The sequence below is a fragment of the Macaca thibetana genome, chromosome 2 (assembly GCF_024542745.1).
Source record: "Macaca thibetana thibetana isolate TM-01 chromosome 2, ASM2454274v1, whole genome shotgun sequence".
NCBI lineage: Eukaryota > Metazoa > Chordata > Mammalia > Primates > Cercopithecidae > Macaca > Macaca thibetana.
The window spans coordinates 163,258,654-163,279,130 of NC_065579.1; the positions used below are offsets into that span (position 1 = coordinate 163,258,654).

The 20,477-nt window shown below is 34.1% G+C and overlaps 1 protein-coding gene across 5 annotated transcripts in view; it reads right to left on the minus strand.

The window, feature by feature from the left end:
• The window catches only part of NECTIN3 (nectin cell adhesion molecule 3), a 120,863-nt gene that overhangs the window by 68,750 nt on the left and 31,636 nt on the right, over positions 1–20,477 (minus strand). For all 5 annotated transcript variants that reach the window (XR_007723209.1, XM_050778897.1, XM_050778899.1 and 2 more), the window contains exons 2-5: positions 15,288–15,629; positions 8,758–9,054; positions 4,981–5,098; positions 865–1,016 (exon numbers count right to left, since the gene is read on the minus strand). Coding sequence is in view for 4 of the 5 variants with exons in the window: in XM_050778897.1 (XP_050634854.1) it covers positions 865–1,016; positions 4,981–5,098; positions 8,758–9,054; positions 15,288–15,629 (909 nt within the window). In the remaining variant the exon portion in view is untranslated. The remainder of the gene's footprint in view (positions 1–864; positions 1,017–4,980; positions 5,099–8,757; positions 9,055–15,287; positions 15,630–20,477) is intronic.

The window sequence follows — 20,477 nt, forward strand, 5'->3', positions numbered from 1 at the left end:
TTTGAACAAAGGTAAAAACCCTTAACTATTTATTCCATAATTACCACACAAACCTGTGTTTCTTAGGTTCTCTTCCTTTTCCCTCTTAATTTTCCATTTGTTAGACAGGAAGATGGCTACATTCTTGTAATCAGTAAGGAGATGCTCAAAATATTTTATTGAATTTTTATAAATAAGCATTCAATTGATAATTTATTACTTGCAGCCACAACAAGGAAAAGATGTATTTTTAGCTATTTTATGAATGCCAAAATTTATACTCAGCCAAATTAACAAAAATATTCACAGTGACACAAACAGAATGTGAAAAATCTAAGCTATCAGTGGTTGAAGGACAATAAAAAACATCATACATTTTATTTCATTAACACATTTTAAGTAGCATTCCTGTTTCACCTCTTGGTAACACAATATGGTATAGTCCCATATTAAGTGGGAAACAATGTTATTTCACAAGCCAAGTCATCAAATTTAATATTCCATTTTATTAAACAACTGTGTACAAAGTGGCCATCAAAGCAAAAGAAAAAAAAATCACTATTTGTTCTTAAAGATAAAATAATCTAGAGAGTCATACTATGTATTAGAGAAATAGTACTGTTGAACTGAAAAATTAACTATATGTACAGGCATCAAAATGTATATAAACTTGTTGCATAGACACTGACATTTTAATAAGGGATGTCACATTACATACCTATCTCAGGATAGGGTTATTTTATCATATTCCTTTTAGATATATTTGGAAAAACGCCACTCTGAGGAACTGTTATCTTTACAAGTATAAATAATTGCAGCATATTGTTATTATGATTATTCAGAAATATTTTAAATAACCCATTTTGTAAGCAGATAGTAACTTACCTGAAATGTAGATGACTTTTTGGTCACTTCTTTGACCAAGGGAATTGGTCACTTTACAGATATAAACACCAGAATAGTTGAAAGTCAATGGATGGACAAAATGAAGAGTATTGTCTGAAGCCAATAAACCATCAGGCCATTGTCCATCCAACCTAGATTTTAAAATGCATAAAATTATTTTAAATATCTTCAGACTATATTTATTGACAGCTAGTTAAAATGAGACATTATATGTTTGAGATACTAGTCAAAATAAAAAAGCATCTTTTAGACAAAATTCAGTATGAAAGTATAAAAAAAGTAACAAATTTTCATTTTAATAAAGATGAACTAATAAAGGCCATTAAGAACACCCATTCTTCCAAAATAGCAGTCCATGTAAGAGTGGCACTGCCAACATAATAAAACAGCAGAAAAGCAGAGAAAAAATACAATTAAAAAAGTTTTATTCAGAAAACTGGAAGTTAGAAAAACATACTATTTGAAGACATACATACAGTATCAAGTAAATTAAAATTCTCATTGAATCAGAGATCTATTCATGACATATCTACAATTTTCTTCATGCAAAGTCATCCTACTTAAATACATAATGTTTTAGCACCCTCTATAACACATTTATAGAGCATCATTTAATGCTAATGCAAACAGACACTGTGCTCCATCCAAAGATAGTTTCTAAAGCAGCAAAATGGGTCTTCTTATAAAATAATTTCATGTGTAAGGTGGGCATCTGTGACAATAAAAACCAAGACACCATGTGGTATCAATAATAAGTCTTTTAAACAGTATTTACACTAATTTGGCTAAGAGGTCCTATACCTAGTATACATAGTGCTCTAAATCATGTAGAGTCCCACTATGAGAACTCTAAAGCCATTCACTGTAATGGAACTAAGCATACTGCTAAAAATCACTTTTCTAACCAGAGGATACCAAAAAATAAAAAAATTAAAAAAATAACAAATAAGTGTTTTTAAAGCTTAAGGTGTTTTTTTGTTGTTGTTGTTTTTGTTTTTTATTAAAGTAAGAGGATAAGGCCGGGCACAGTGGCTCACACCTGTAATCTCAGCACTTTGGGAGGCTGAGGCAAGCACATCACTTGAGGTCAGGAGTTCGAGACCAGCCTGGCCACCATGGTGAAACCTTGTCTCTAAAAAAATACAAAAATTAGTTCGATATGGTGGTGGGTGCCTGTAATCCCAGCTACTTGGGATGCTGAGGTAGGAGAATCACTTGAACCCAGGAAGGAGAGGTTGCAGTGAGGCAAGATGGCACCACTGCACTCTAGCCTGGGTGACAGAGTGAGACTCTGTCTCAAAAAAAAAAAAAAGAAGATTAAAAAGTCAAGTAAACCTAGGTCTCAACTACTACAGTTTAGGCTAAGTAGATTTTCAAAAAGTTTATTCACTTATTCCTTCATTCAATTACTAGGAGCCCACTATTTGCCATACTCTGCTTTGCTGGTGGTGCTGAGATATAGAAGTAAATAAAACATAGTCTCTATTTTCAATTATGTAAGTACATAGAAGATTGATAAGTTATTACACAGGGAATAAGAACAATAATAAAAATGTGGAAAGAAGCAAATCAACACCAAAGAATAGATAGAATAATTTTGTTTTGCAATCTCGAGTGCAGTGAGTGGTAAAATAATCTGTAAAATCTTTTAGAGTTGATAGTACTTTAATTCAGCACTGAAGGATAAAGATAATATGCTTACATGGCTTAAGAAACAAAAATAAAAGCACCCAACCTTTTCCTTTAGAAGGCTTTGGAAAGAAAATTTTTGCAAGTATTGGCTTTCAAAAGGTAAATTCTTTCTACAAGAATAACAATGAAAATAAATTATATATGTCTTAACAATTACCTTTGTACTTTGGGCTCGAAGTTTTAATCCCTTTAATTCTCTGAGAAATTGTAAAATGACTTAGAGTGAGAAATATCTAAATATCACATTAAACCTACAACAAAAGCATATTCTATGCCCTTGTGTCTAGGTTACATGACTTATATTCATTGTCTGTACCTCACAAAAACTCTACGAAGTAGTTATTGGCAAGGAAATTTAGGGTTAGAGGGGTTAAATGACTTACTCAAAAAAGACATATAGAAGTTAAGACACTGGGATGAGAATCCACAATTGTACGGCTTTTAGAAATATTCTATCAAATAAAAATCTTAACTAATGATTGCTTCCCATTTTTTTAAAATGTAAATGAAAATTTTTCTCTACCTTTAAAATAGTATCTATGCTTAAAGACAACTGATTGACCACATATAGTGCTTCCTAACTCCCATAAAATCCCACCAGAAAGAGAACAGAAATTAAAAAGTTATTAAAAACCTCAGAGGAGAAAACAGGAGGCAGAATTCAACAGACAAGATGTTTCAACAAACTTTCCAAAGACAGAAAATAGATTTAAAAAACAATATATGCCTTAGGTCAGTGTTTCTCAACCCAGGGATGCTTCAAAACATCCTACAATTCACAGGACTGCCCACTACAAAAAATAATTTCGGCCTAAAATATCAATAGTGCCAAAGTTGAAAAGTTGTACTTTAGGGTGAAGGGTTGCCTATGAAAAGCACATGGATGAGAAAGCAGCCAATTTGGTCCAAATAATCAAACAAAAATTTTGGAGTTCAACTCAGTGTACCTCAGAAAACTAGAAGGAGGCCAAGAGCAAGTTAAAAGATACACCACGAAACAACAGATTCCTCCCGACTCTGTACAAATACCAGACATTTATCTCTTGGGCAAAAAAATGGAGGTTAATTCTAGAAATAAACTGAATGGTCACAAAATAAAGACTTCCACTCTTCTATTAGTGATATCTGGAGTCTCCCCAGGAAAATAATCACATCTCTACCTGATCACTCTAAGTGGACTCTAATGAGCAATCCCCACTACAGAGAGAGCATCCACTAAGCATTTTATTTTAATGCTTCACTGTGAAAGACTAAACAACCAACAAGATTAAGAAATATCTACATAATGAAAGACCAAACCAAAAAAAACAAAAGAACTTGGAGGGAAAAGAGACAGTATGTAGAAAGCAGAAAAAACTCTCTGGGGAAGAAGTAACACCAGTATCCCTGGGAAGAAACAAGAAAGACACTACACTCATAAAATAAGAAAAGGGTGCTATGAAAACAATGTATTTTTATAGTTGGCGTATTTTCAGTTTATAAGAGCATCTTCTCATTCTCCAAAGAATATTCAATGAGAAGATGCTCCATCTCATGAGAAGATGCTCTTAAAAACTGAAAACAGGCCAAAAATTTTTTTTATATCATTAAGTCAATGGAAAATTTTTTTAAAAATCAAGAAAAACTTCTAGGAAGAATAAGACCATCTGAAAATATAAAAGAAAGGATATTTATTATACAATAAATAGGAGTTCCAAAAAGAACGAACAGGAATAAGAAAGAGGGAAACGACCAAAAAATAAGAAAATTATTCAAATTGATAGATACATCTGGAGATCAAAATGGGCCCTAAATACTGACAAAATATGAATAAAAACCTTGTTATAACAGTTTGAAATTTCAGAGAAAGAAAATTATGCACATAGTAACTACACAAGTAAAAAGAGGCAAATATTAGCCAATGGGAAAACAAATGGCTATAGACAAGAGAAAACAGAAGTCTGGTATATGTCTTAGCTTTTTGTAACATTTACCTGCCCTAGAGAAGCAAACAGTGATTACTGAGTTTAACTAAAAATCGCTAAAATTTCATTCGGACTATGAAAGGTAGGAATGTGTGTATATGGGTGTGTTTGTAAATGAAGAAGTAGACATAAAATTATAATTATTTATCTAAGAAGTCAACAGACAATATTAAAAACTATTAAGTAGTAGCAGCCTAAGACCTCTGACTGCAACTAACCACAAGAAACTGCTAAAATTGCTTAAGTAGCCTCAAAAGATCAGAACTGAGGGGTAGGAAGGTGGGGACAGGTAGGGCAGGATAAGACAGAAAATTTAATTAAAATTTTCATTTTCTGCTATTACTATAATTGTGTATTATATAGATAAAAACAACTTTTAATGGGGATTTAAGAAGGTTTCACTTTTAGATAATTTCTCTTTCAAAGTATATAACATTACCTGCTCCACACAGATTTGAAGGGTGGTGGATTTGCATCAGCATTACATTTGAGATTAACACCTTTTCTTCCTACAAACCAATTTCCATCATACCCTGTTACCGAAACTTCAGGAGCATCTATAAAATAAATGCATGACAGGACAGATTATCTTTTGTTAATGATAAATGCAATACATATGATAAAATATTAACACAACAGACAAAGCCTTAAAAGAACAGGAATCATTTTTCCTTAGTCTCAACATGTATAATCAATATGGAAGACACTACTCCGTAAATATTGGCTGAACGAATAAAATGAAGAATGAGTACCCCCCAAAATGGCAATTATACCACATACAGTTTGAGTAATTAGAAATGCTAAATGTTAAGGAATATTCATAAACCTATAATCACCAAAAGCAAAATGAAAGAATCCTATTAAGCAAGACGTAGAGATACAGGAACAAAGCAAATATGTTATAGTATTTAATTAAATAAGATATGGCATTTAAGTACCATGTAGTACCAAGTCACCATATAAAACAGTCTTTAAAGAGATATTTAATCTAAAAGGAAATATCTTCTAAGAGATATTAGGTCAATTGCAGAGATTAGATTCCCTATGTTACAATTAATTAATATATTGGGGTCATGTAGAGATGTGACACAGGCTTTCTATGACTACATACTTACAACTGAAGTAAATTAGCTAGGGCCTCAAATGTACTAAAACATAAACTTTTATCCATTTCACGTACCCAAAAGTCTTTTAGCATATGTGCAACATAACTAGTTGAATGAGCAATTATCCATATCTACCAGCAATATAAATATATACTTCCAAACTATTAAGTCCAAACCTATCATTCATTCAACCATCATTCTGTTTGGCTCCTAATGAGTGCCAGGCATGGCACTTAGAAATAATACACTGTTTTGGCCGGGCACGGTGGCTCACGCCTGTAATCCCAGCACTTTGGGAGGCCAAGGCGGGCAAATCATGAGGTCAAGAGATGGAGACCATCCTGGCTAACACAGTGAAACCCTGTCTCTACTGAAAAATACAAAAAAAAAAAAAAAACAAATTAGCCGGGCGTGATGGTGGGTGCCTGTAGTCCCAGCTACTCGGGAGGCTGAGGCAGAAGAATGGTGTGAACCTGGGAGACAGAGCTTGCAGTGAGCCAAGTTCGCACCACTGCACTACACTGTTTTAGGTATTTGGTATACACACAGACTTTATATACATACAATTTATATTCTAATAGTAATAGGGAAGATGACATTTAAAAATACTTAACTAAAACTCCTTATGAGGGCCAGGAAGAAAAAGAATAGGATGCTAAGAGAGAATATAAAAAGAAAGGCCTAATTTAGGTTGGGGATGGGGTTGGAGGTGATAAAAGGCTTCCCCAAGGAAGTGTTAAATTATGTATGATGCAGAGACTCTCTAGCTTTCTGTGAGCTACATAGAAAACTAAGTTAGCAGCATATGATCTGATGAGAAGCTAGAGAGAGACCAGATCAGTATTTACCTCTGCCAGGGAAGACTGTTCTACTGGAAAGCAAAGTTTACAGAAGAGTTGTAAAAAATTGAACTTTTAATAAGGTACAATTATCTTAGAAATTTAAAAAAAGAAACAGCAAAGATTAACAAATATTTTGTAACTTAAAAGTGGTACTAAAAAATGTTGCTGAAAGAACAGTCCAGATATCTGTGAGTTTAGGCATTAAAGTATCCCAAAAGGATACCTCTAAATATTGAGGCATAAATTTGTCATATAAGACAATATTTAAGTTTGTTTACATGTCCTATAGGTCTCCAATTTACAAAAGGAAAAATGTCATGACTATTCTAAGAACATTTTAGGAGTAAGCCAATAAATCAAAACCATATTATACATTAGAAGAAATATTTTATATATCTAAGATTTCATTCAAGCAAACAAAAAACTACAAATTGAAAACATCAGTCATTATTAGACACTGGAAAGGTAAACATATGCATATGCAAAATACATTAACTTCCAATTGGGATGTGAATTTTATGAGACAAGGAAAAAAGTTAAGACTCTGTAAAAGCAAGGTAGGAAAAGGAAAAAGAAAAATTTTAACAGAATTCTCCAGAGAATTAGGAAAAGAAGGTATTAGCATTTAAGAATGCAATGGCAGTAACAGTTTTTGAACGATAGCTTTTCAAGTTAACCCTATAAAGGCTGAAAAAGATCCTGGGAATTAGCTTTAAAAACCATTACACCAAGTGTAATGAATATGTGTAACTTAAAACTCCATGCATGTCATATCAAAAAGCAAATAAGTAGCAACAACAAAAAATAGAATTCCCTCAAAAACACCTAAATTTATAATTTGTACATGGATAGAAGTAAAAGCAGAACCTAAATACTTTTCCTAATGTTGTCTCTAATCTGCCTAATTTTCATTATCTTTGCTATAAACTATCTACAGCCATCACCTTTTCTACTACTTGAAATTTTTAAATTGTATACAAATCACAAAGAATGTATTAAAAACTAAGAAACTTTATTCAAAGGGAAAAGTAGATACAAAAGAATATATAAACACATACACAGGAAACTATACCTTAACAAAAATACACAAGTAACAAGTGGCTCAGCTTTGAACCTGTATCTACAATGGTTATTATCCAATGATGTATTTAAAATATTGTTTTTTAACCTAAGAAAATGCTTATAACATGATCAATGAGACAAGATTAGAAATAATATTGAAAAATACAGATTTTCAAACTAATTAATATGCATATAGGGAAATCAAAGAAAACAAGGCCAGGTGTGGTGGCTCACGCCTGTAATCCCAGCACTCTGGGAGACCGAGGCGGGAGGATCACAAGGTCAGGAGATGGAGACCACCCTGGCCAACATGGTGAAACCCCATCTGTACTAAAAATACAAAAATTAGCTGGGCATGGTGGTGCACGGTTGTAATCCCAGCTACTTGGGAGGCTGAGGCAGGAGAATCACTTAACCCGGGAGGCAGAAGTTGCAGTGAGCAGAGATCATGCCACTGCACTCCAGCCTGGCGGCAGAGCAAGACTCCATCTCAAAAACAACAACAAGAAAATAGATGGGGGGCATCAGTGAAACTGAGTAACAGCTCAGTTAATTAGAATGCAGAAATTGTTTGTCCTTCAGCATTGTACATTTTGAGGTACAAGTTGCCATAACTCCCTAAGTTGAGCCTAATTTTAAGATCTTAAAAGGAAATGGTTACATTATAATTTTAAGTTGGAGAGCAACTTTAAAGTCATCTGTTCATCTTTTTTTTTTTTTTTTTTTTTTTTTTTTTTTGAGACAGAGTCTTGCTCTGTCGCCCAGGCTGGAGTGCAGTGGCTGGATCTCAGCTCACTGCAAGCTCCGCCTCCCGGGTTCACGCCATTCTCCTGCCTCAGCCTCCCGAGTAGCTGGGACCACAGGCGCCCGCCACCTCACCCGGCTAGTTTTTTGTATTTTTTTAGTAGAGATTGGGTTTCACCATGTTAGCCAGGCTGGTCTCGATCTCCTGACCTCGTGATCCACCCGTCTCGGCCTCCCAAAGTGCTGGGATTACAGGCTTGAGCCACCGCGCCCGGCCTTCATCTGTTCATCTTTACAAAAGTGATTAAAAATGTTTTGGTTAAATGAAATTTCCATGAAAACATAAACAAAATTAAAAGAAAAACAAAAATAAACAAGGACAAGCTATTAAATATTCAAACTAAAAATAGTTTGATAAACATGCTGACAAATATTAAAAAAGCAAATGTTACATTTACTTACACTGTATGTCTAATATGAAAGAGTATCGGATGTCCTTTTCCAAGGCTGGATGTTTTACAACGCAAGTAATTCGCCTTCCTCTAGCGAATCTGGTTGGAAATAGCTTGTACTGGCTGATAATCGTTGCCGTTTCATTTGGAAAAGAAGTTGTAGTGGATTCCATTTCACCAAGATCACCTTCCCAGTCAATATGTGCAACGGGTTTTCCAGTGGCTGCGATACAAATGGCTGCTACTGTTTCATTTCCTCCATCAATTAAAGAATCTGGCCCTTTTATCAGGCTCACAGTGGGTTCAACTGTTTAAATATTTTTTTAAAAATTAGTTACATTCAAACAAGAATATGTTTATATCTTTGCAAGTCACATCTAAACATATTTCACAAGCTTAAGGACAAATGCATATAAAATCTACACACATTTTTTAGGTAATGCCATCGTCAATCACATTCTTGGAAAAACTAAAGATCATAAGCCAGGACAAATGAGACCAAGAATTCATACCACCACTACAAAGATGGCTCTACCTGATAAAGATATATATTCCTTTAGGGAACGATGAATTCTTTCCAACTTAATATATACAAAAAATTTCTGTGAACTAGATCACAATTCCCTTTATGAGATTAAAGGTATTATTTCTCTGCAAGATAAGTTTTATACATATATAAAATATATATATATAGAGCTTCATTTTGCAGCAAAAAAATTTTAAAGCAAACACTTTTAAAAATAAGTTATGATTTTGACTTACTGTTAAAATGTTATGAAAAAAAAAAGTTCCTCTGAACATACGCTTTGGAGATGAAATGTTTTTCTTGGCCCAATAAGTGACTCAATAATTTCATTTAAAACACTGCCTTTTGAACTTTCAACCTTTAACTCCTCATATATCCAAAAGAACCAACTAGGGTTGCTGAATGTGTTCAATTACTTTTATTTACAACATATACTTCAAGGTCATCCTAACATGTACCATCACTAATAGTTAAGTTTATTGGAATGGACATACCACCTATCTTCTTCCAATACAAGAAAGTTCCTCAGCAGGGTAAAGTAACAATGTTAGAACCTCTCAATCTACTCGACCCCCAATATCTCTTATCTTTTCACATTTTCCAGCAATTGTTATGTGCTTCTGTGTAAATTCCTCAGTACTGACTTCATAAATTTTGTGTCCAGTCTTTAGTTTATCGTGTGCATTGAGTTTTTATTTCAATGATTTTTTTTTTCATTTCCAGGATTTCAAGTTGGTTCTTTCAATACCATCTGTTCTTGATGGTACTGAAAGAACCAAATTTTGTTTCACATTTTACTTTGAAAGCTATTTTTACTTCACATTTTACTCTCATGGATATGATTATTTTCCTTATGTTGTTCCTTTCATAAGATGCATTATTGTAAAATAACAAATGAAAAAGTACATGCAACACATGCAATGAACAATTTTATAGCAAACATCCACATAACCACCACACATCTTAACAAACATTATTACTGGAACCTCATAAGTCCCTCATATTCCTCTACTACATCTTAAAAACCTGCCTGCCTCAATGTGAAACTATTATATTGACTTTGGAGATCAACTGTTTATTTTTCATTATAGTTCTACAACCAACTCATGCAAATCTAAACAACACAGTTTAGCCTGTTTCTGAACTTTTTAAGAATGGAATTGGACCACATGTATTTTTGTACTTTTTCTTTGACTCAACTTTGTGTTCTGGAGATTCATTCATATTGGAACATTTAGCTTTAGCTTATTGTTTTGGAATTCATTTTTTTACTTTTTTATTTTTAGATCATTTGGATTTATATACAATTGTATATATTATTAGTTTTAATTGCTTTATAGTTTATTAATGGACAATGGAGTTCCTGTTTCATCTGAACAATTTTACAAGAAACATTTCCATTCATGTATCTTAGCATATTTGTGCACAAGTATATCCTCAGAATTGCTACTACTTATTTTCAACTTTACCAGATAATTTCAAAAACCTTTCCAAAGTACCAATCTCCTCCCAGTCTTAGCGCTCCTGCTGGTCCACATACTCACCAGTTGATATTGTCACCCAGCTGATATTGTCACAGACTTCTCAATGTTTGCAATCTGATAGGTATGTAATGGTATGCCACTGAGATTTTATGTTTAATATCTCAGATTATGAATGAGGTTGAAGATCTTTTCATATGTTTATGAGTCATTTGGAATCTTTTCTTCTGCAAAATGACTATTATAGTCAGCTGTCTATTTTTTTCTTACTGGTGAGTAAAAGTTCTACATAGATCTGGGAAAACAGTGATTTGTGATTATACGTGGTGCAAATACTACACTCCTTAAATTTGGTTCTGCTACTACCTCCATTGAAACTCTAATGTCATCAAAGACCCCTAATCTAAAACTCAACACTTTTATGTCTAGTCTCTTTAACTTTGTCAAATTTGATACTTCAGCACAGCTCTTCCCAATCAGTTGAAAAGAATTAAATCCTAATGTGTTAAAGTATTTGTTGTAAGTAATGAAGTAATTCCTAAGTTATGCATTTAGAATGATACTAGCTACGTGCTGTCCTTAGGAGAAACTAAAAAACAGTCAAAACATTTTCTGTAGGGCTTACTTCTTACTGTGGAAATGGTTGCTAGAGTAACATTTCCTTAAAAACTTTCCTATGTTTTCTTCATATGATATTACTCTGCCTGAGTTCTTCTCATAACTCTCTCTGAGAACTCTTATTTTTTCTAACCTCTTCCTTTAAATAAATAATCAGTCCTGGGCCTGCAATTACTTTTGTATCTCACTTAAAAACTTTTATCTGATAAAGACTACTACCCAGATGATTCTGAACTTTCCTCAATTTTAATACAAGGCTTGACGCCTCATCTTCTAACTACCTACACCTGGTTATTTCCACCTATAGCTCCTCAAACTCAAACCTAACACCAAAATCATTTTATCCTCCCAATCACCAGCACCTGTTTTTCATTCATATGTGCCCATTTAACTAGCGGTAACATAATTTAATCACAAACTTTCAAAATTTATTACTGTTCAAACTTTCCTTACTTCTTATATCCAATCAGATACAAAATTCTGCTAATTATTCCTCTGTAACAGTTCTTTTCTTCATTCATGTGGCAGAAATTACAAAATTAATTGCAAGTCTTCATGGCCTCATAGCTGAGACATTATGATTTAAGGACCTCTTCATTTCAATTGATCAAAAACACCAGACCCATCTTCCTAATCACAACTGTCATCACATTGCTCTCTAAATCAGGTCAGTCGTGAGTTAGGCATTCCTCTACGTGATGTGATCAAAGCAGTGTTTCTCAAACTTCACTGTGTATATAAGTCACTGGGGAATCTTGCTAAAATGCAGACTATCATTCAATAAGCCTAAGACGGATCTGAAATTCTATATTTTTAACAAGTTCTCAAGTGATGCCAATGCTGCTGGTCCATGAACTACATTTTAAATAGCAAGGGTCTGAGAATAGAAGACAAGTGAGAGGCAGCACAACTATTGAATACAAAGTATGAATTTCCAATAATATACAGCTCAAATTCCCTGTTCTAGCATTCAAGTTACTTTAACGTGGTCCTACTCTATAATTCTAAAATTTAATTCTTATACTTTATGTAAATCCTTTGAACAACGAATAAATTACTTATTCAGTGTTCCACTAACACAGGGCTCTCAACAGGGGGTGATTCCCCACTAACTCCTGCTCCCCTCTTGAAGACACTTGGCAGTGTCTGGAGACATTATGAGTTTAACAACGAGGAATGCTATTGGTATTTACTGGCATAGTGTTTAGAGGCCACAGATGCTGTCTACAACGAATGTACAGCTCACTACAACAAAGAATTCTGGCCCCAAATTTCAACAACACTGGGGTTAAGAAAAATTTCCCTTAATGTATAGTGGTCCCTTAGTATTCTGCAGTGGGGTGAGGGTCGGTTCCAGCATCCCTGAGTATAAACAAATCCATGCATACTTAAGTCCTGCAGTTAGCCCTACGGAACCCATGTACAGAAAGTCGGCCCTTCATATATGCAGGTTTCACATCCCACAAATACTCTATTTTCTACTTGCAGTTAGTTGAAAAAACATCCATGTATAAAGGGACCCACACAGCTCTAACCCATGATGTTCAAGGGTGAACTGCATATTGTTTTGTTTTCCCTGCCTTGGTTCACATACTATCACAATCCTAGAATACCATTTTCATATTCTTTCATTTTTGCCTACCCAAAACCTACTCACCACTGACTGATTCAACTACCTCTCCTAAGAAATACTTCTTGACTACCAAGTTCACTAATCCATTCCTATATCCTACTCAAATAACACTGTATGACTGCTATATACTGGAAACTCTTATTGCTTTTAGGGACATAAAATTAAATTTGTAAATGCACAGTTACTCTCCAACACTTGTTTATAGTGCAGAAAACATTTGTAATAGTGTGGTAACTGCTACAATAAAGATATGTTCAACATAACAACGACAGCCAAAAAAGCATCAGATTTGGAGAAAGGGGTCAAGAATGGCTACTAAAAGGATGTGATTTGATGAATAGTTACATGGAAGAAAGAAAGGCCAGAAAAAAAGGCAATCCAGGCAGAAAGAGAAACACCCATAAAAACGTAGGTCAAAAGAACTGCAAATAGTTTATGATGATGATAAGACTTGGGTTTTTGAAAAAACAGCAGCAAGGAGTAGAACAAATGAAGCAAGAGAAGTAGGTGTGGGCAAAATAATGACTAATCTTGTAACAAACAGCCTGGATTTTAAGCCAGTAAGTACTGTATTAATTTAGAGGGAACTACTACAATTTAAAGCAAAATGAAAAGTGATTTTATCCCCATGAGCTTGCTCTTTTCACATGCAAGGTCCTTTTTTTTCTTTTTTCTTTTTGAGAGAGTCTCATTCTGTTGCCCAGGCTGGAGTGCAGTGTTGTAATCTTGGCTCACTGCAACTTCTGCCTCCCGGGTACAGGTGATTCTCAAGACCCAGCCATCCGACTAGCTGGGATTACAGGCATGCACTACCATGCCTGGCTAATTTTTGTATTTTTAGTAGAGATGGGGTTTTGCCATGTTGGCCAGGCTGGTCTTGTACTCCTGACCTCAGGTGATTCACCTGCCTCTGCCTCCCAAAGTACTGGGATTACAGGAGTGAGCCATACAGTACTTTATGTTAACTTTTTTACTGACGTCCTGCACGTGAGTTTTCGGATATTCATGCCTTGCCTTCCAATCAGAAAATTTCTCAAAAATATAAATCTCTTAAATGTAAGTTATATGTCCCCACAGCTCTCAGGGCAGTGTCTTAAATATATTAAGCCTCAAATATCTAATTTTATATTAAAATATCTCTCAACATGAAAAAATATATAATAAATTTGGACAAAATTGCTGTCCTGTATTTCGGAGACACTAATATTATGTCCTTAAACATTGGAGCTATTAACTTGTTTGGTTCTCCGGGAAGCAGACACTGTGATGTGAGAAGTATAAAAGGTTTATCAGGGAGTGACAACTGGGAGAAAAGAGAGAAGGAAGATTCAATTGAGTAAATGGAGCTACCAGTACCCTGACAAAGTCTCCATTCAGGCCAATGGGCATATTCCATTAAAGGAGTCTCACTTTGGGTAAAAATCTTCACACTACTATCTTGTTCAATCACTAGCCCCAAGAAGCACTTACCCTTGGCTACCACTGCCTCACTCAGTCACTGGTCTGAGGTCACTCACAAAAAGAATAGCCCTGAAAACTGAAGTAATCTTAAAGGACCTAACAGATGGAAGCTGTCAGCTACCCACACTACTAGTAGCTGTGTGAATAAGAATCTAAGCAGCAGATCTTCATGTGAGCAGCTACCAGTTGCTATTGCTCCTCAATTTTCATTTCTATCATTTCAAAAGTACTTACCAGCATTTCCAAATTGGTTTACATTTCACTGCAAGTAGCTTAAGGTTAATGAGCTTTTTCAACATTTTACCATAAACTTTAACAGGTATCATAGGAAATAGTGGAATATCACTATTATGAGTGAAAGCACAATATTCAGATAGTTATGCAAACCTAAAATAGCAGGAATAAAATTTGATATGAAAAATTAAAACATGAGGTTTCAATGGCTCCTAGATGCAAAACTCAATTTTTTAAAAATGAAAAAACTTAAGATGGTAATTTAATTAAAGGCTGAAAATTTGAGGGGAGATAATGAAAATAAAGATGTTACAGAAACTCAGAACTTAGATTATAATTAAAACTCATCACTATCTTTCATAGACACTAGCTAAAACTATGCAGCATTACATAGATAAGTAGGTATATACAGACAAGATTTTATTTAAAGGAAACCTAGAATCATAAATTTTAAGGATCTTGAAAAATCATATTTGAATTATTTTACTTTAAAGTTAAATCAAATTTCAACCATTTTAATTTCTTTAAAATATTTTTATTATAATCTTCACCAGTATCACCAAAATACATAATTCAAGCATACCTACCTAACACAGTTACGGTTGTAGAGGACTGGGCATTTCCAAGCGGGAATGTAACAGCTTTGCAGATGTATTTTCCAGAATCAGAGAATCCTATGTTATGCAGGGTAATTGTTGCATCATTAAGTGAGTAATTTTTAAACAAGACTCTTCCCTGATATTCTCCTTGAACAGAGAATCCATATTGGGGATGGTGAACTGCAACAGTCTGTGAACTTTTGCCATGTATCTTCTCCCATGAAATCTGCGTTATGGTTTCGTTTACTTCAATTAAACACTTTAGTGAAACATTCTTTCCCCATACTGCTGTGACATGTGGCTCCACAATAATTGGTCCAGCTAAGGCACCTATGGCGGGAAAAAAAACTATTACAATTCTTAAAATAGAAAAAAGCTGTCAACACTCTCCTCCCTTCCTGACCCCCTCTGTAACTATCTCTAGCTGCGCGCGCACACACACACACACACGTGCACACACACACACATGCACTCACATGCACCACACACAAAACTTACAACTAACAAAAAGAAATGAACCAGGTGTTTTCTGGGCTTGATATGAGATTCAAATGTGACTATCAAATAAACTAACAATATGCCAATATGTGTTGCGTGAAAAAAAGCACTAGATGAGGACCAAGTTGACTTCGAAGCATGATCCTTCCCCAGTTAAGCCTTCACATGAGTTCCCAGCGTGGCTGACACTTTGACTGCAGCCTTGAGAGAGAGACTGAGGTAGAAGATTCAGTTACGTCATGCCTCGATTCCTGGCACACAGAAACTGACAGATAATACATGGATATTGTTTTAAAGCCACTATGTTTTTGGGTAAATTTTTTACACGGCAATAGATAACTTATGCATGTAGGATCTCCCAAACCAAATAAAAGACTGAAGTATCTTTTTTGGAGGATCCCTATATCAAGTATCTCTACCGAAAAGTTATTAAAGACAGATCAATTGCCAGAAAATATTAATGAAGAAATGTTTATATAAATGTAAAATAATTTTGTTTTTTCCATTTCAGGGTTAAGAAAAAAAATTTCACAAGCAAAAGTTAAAATGACATCAAACTTCTTCCATATAATACGTATTTCCTTCCCAAAAGCAATAGAGCAAAACTTAAAATGTTTTGAGGGAAATAAAACTAACATTCATGACTACTATAGTCAAGCAAGATGCTGCTCATTGACAAGTATATTAGAATATGTATAACAAGTCCTTGGAGGTCTACCACTCACATATGTGCCCTAACAAAATAAAAGAACAAATACACAAACCAAGAAGTAAACCAAAATAAGCACTCAAAAATGGAAATTGTATAAACAATACGTTTAAAAGTTACATTTAATTAATATTTTTAAATGAATACTGAAATGCAGAAGGGTACCACTAGATAATCAAGAAAAATGCATTTAAACATGTTCAAACACATCCAAATGTTTAAAAAAAGAAAAACTTCATGCAATATTATTTCCATGAATCTTTTTTAGAGGAAAAAACAAAAACAAAAAAGTAAATTAGAAGGCAAATTTTATCACCTAAGAGATGACTGAGGATATTACAAAAAGGGACTGACATTGACACTGACTACACTTAACAGCTACAAATTTAAAAGTTTCAGTTTTTTAACCATTGCTTCAAAAAAGTATCAGGCCCTGAAAATTTACTATCATGTTCTATAATGCTAGAGTACAGATAATTACTAAGCTTTTAAAATTAATCCAAGATACATGAAATGTGAAAGTATTCTAATGTATTTTAGCAACCTATCACAAGCTTGGTATTTTACAAACAAATAAAAAAGTAGTCTCATGAATATTAATAAAAAATGTCATTTATTATGAAATAATAGCTCTGTATTTAAGAAAACTACACAGCCGAGTAGGATTATTCTAAGAACAAAAGGACATTTTTAGACTACTCATCACATTAAAAGCTCACACGACTCTCTTATTTGATATTACAAAGGTATTTAATAAAACATTTACTATCTGATTTAAAAAGAAAATCTAACTAAGAAAAGGACTCTGAAGTAGATTCTTTTCAAATCAGTGGCCATTATCAGCACTAAAGAGAAAGAGGCATGGCTATTAAAAAAAGATCAAGACAAGATGGTGCACTATCATTACCATTGTTCAACTGAGACTGGAAATTCAATCCAGTGTAATAAGAAAAAGGAAACGATAAATATTAGGAAGGAACAGAAAGAATTATTATTTGAAAAATCTATTACCTGAAAAATCCAAGAAGATGAAATGAAATGAAAGGCTACTAGAACCAATAATGTGGTTGTTTATAAACATATGCAAAATATATATGAACTATATAATCAGTATGTTATGAAGGGTGACATCTTTACACATTTATTGCAGAAAAGGGTTTAATTTGTAAACATTAATATTTAAAACACTCATGAATAAAACTGTAAAAAACTTATAAACCTGACTTGAAAAAATAGCAGCTATGCCATATTCCTAGGTAGGAAAACTTATTTACATGTCAATTCTCCCCATATTAATACACAAATGCAATACAATTATAGTGAAAACCCTGATAAAAATTTTTTAAAAAACAGGGTAGAAATAACTGCCAAAAATATTTTAAAACACTAACAGACTACTGAAGAGGGAAAATATTAAAGTAAAAATAATAAAAATTTGGTATTAGTAACATAAAATAATTGAAAGTACACAAACAGACCTATATATAATAGGACGTGGTATATAACAAAGCTAATATTTTGAGTGAGGAAATATATTAGTCAAGAAATGCCGAAAGAGCATGAGCAAAATACTTGAAAAATACAGACCCCTCTTTTATACTAAACACTGAAAGAAAAAAAAAAAAACCCTAGATGGACTGAAGACCTAAAAGTAAAAAATTATTGCCTGTACATATGTATGCAGATAAAACTTTCTGTGTATTTTGTCAAATAATTACCCTAATTACCCTAGAAAGGTAAACTTAACATTACTGAGGACTAAAGAAAGAATTTCTAGTTTTTATCCCCTTCAGATGGAGGTAAAATAACAAGAATTAAAAAATGGAGTAAGAGAAGTTTTGTGGAGTGAATGTTTGTGTCCTCCCTAAAATTCATTCTGAAGCTCTGACCTCAATGGTAGTATTTGGTAGGCCTCTGCCTGATAATCAGGTTTAAATAAAGTCATACAGGTGGGGCTCCCCATGATGGGATTGGTGTCCTTAAAACAAAGAAAGGAGAGCTCACTCTCTCACTTTTTCTAGGCCACATGAGGAAACAGTGAGAAAGTGATTGTCTACAATCCAGGAAGAAGATCCTCATCAAGAACTGGATCTGCTGGCACATGGATCTTGGACTTCCCAACCTCCCCAGCTGTGAGAAATAAATGCTGTTTAAGCTGCCCAGTTTATGGTATTTTGTTACAGCAGCCTGCAATGGTTTGGATGTTTTGTCCCCTCCAAATTTCATGTTGAAATGTGACCTCCCATATTGAAGATGGACCTAATGAGAGGTCACAGGAGTGGAGCCCTCATTAATAGCTTGGTGCTGTCCCTGTGGTAATGAGTTTCCACTCTCTGCGTTCACAGGAGAGGAGATCTGGCTGTTTAAAAGAGGCTGGCACTTCCCGCTTTCTTTTGCTTTATGTAACATGTTCGCTCCCCTTCACCTTCTCCCATGATTCTAAGCTTCCTGAGGCCCTCACCAGAAACAGATGCCAGCACCATGTTTCCTATGCAGCCTGAAGAATGGTGAGCCAAAATAAGCCTGTTTCCTTTAAAATTACCAGTATCAGGTATTCCTTTATAGCAACACAAATGGACTATAATACACACCCCAAGTTGACTAAGACAGGTAGTATGTCTTAGTTATGTTTTAATTAGCCAGAGTTCTGTTGTTGCAAATAAAAGAATCTAATACATTTCCATTCCTGGATGAAATCCAAATGTTAAAAACCACTTCTGAATAAGATTTTCCCCCATGGAATCTTAAAACTGTGGAGAAACAGATTTTCTGTTGTGGTTCTTAAACCAAAGTCCAAATTAGAAAGCCTCACTACTAAGAGACTACCAATCTTTAAGCCTACTAATACTTCCTTCCCTCTACTTTCCCACATGAAACTGAGTTTAACTGGAGAGCAGAAAGGTCCTGGAGAAATGTAAACGTTTATTATTAAAGAGCTAAATTATTTAAAGTAAGTTCATCACTACTGGTAATGTAAGTCTAGAATATAAAGAGGCAAAGGAATAGCAAAGAATTGAATCTTACATATCTAGCAAGACTCCAACCTTGTCATAAGGTGGTCCTGGCTACTGCACACTCCAGACATGAAGGAAAACCATAATAAAATAGGATACTCTGTTTCTGCTCTGTCTTCCTGATTTAAAAGTTTAGTTTTGCATCATTAGCTAATTAATTAAATTGAACTTCTTATTTCAGAGAAAGAGACAGACAGCATTTATTCCCCTATCTGTAGCTCCACAAAAACACTACAACCATGAAAACACAACTCTTTGAAGTCTTCATGTGTCTGTGAACAGTCATTCAGTCAGTATTTACAGAGTGCCTGGGAGATACAAAACATTTGTAAATACACACATTCAAGATGTTTGCGACAGAAAAGAAAATGTAATGACGTATATAACTGCTATGGGTTATTAAAAAAAATGGGTTATAAAAAAAATGAAGTGAGATCCACATTACAGATCACACTAAAAGTGTTTGAAATGAAAGTATGAATAAAATGGCAACCATTCCCTTTCTTTCTTCCCTGACTCTCAGAAATGAACCAAGAAGTAACAGAAACCGTCACAAACTTTTGAAACTACACTTTTTAAAACTCTGATGCTATCTTTTACCACATTTCACTTCTCAATCTACAGTAATAGCACGCATACTGGACATTTCAATTCCCAGGATCTTTCAAATGTTAAGATCTACATAATGGGTAGGTATATGCAAATATGCTATAAATGAAACATTTATTTTAGTCTGTGTCCAACTACACACCACCTTTGAAAATCTCTTAAGATATGAATCCTTTCAGAGTCCTCAAAATTTAGAATAATTTAGAGGCAACTAATAAAATATACATTAACAAACTAGCAATGTGATAGCATATAGTTGTCCTCAAAAATTTCAACATCTTCAACAAAACATATTTTGGAAGAATAAAATTTACCACCAGCACATTCAGTAATTAACCTGATTTGTTT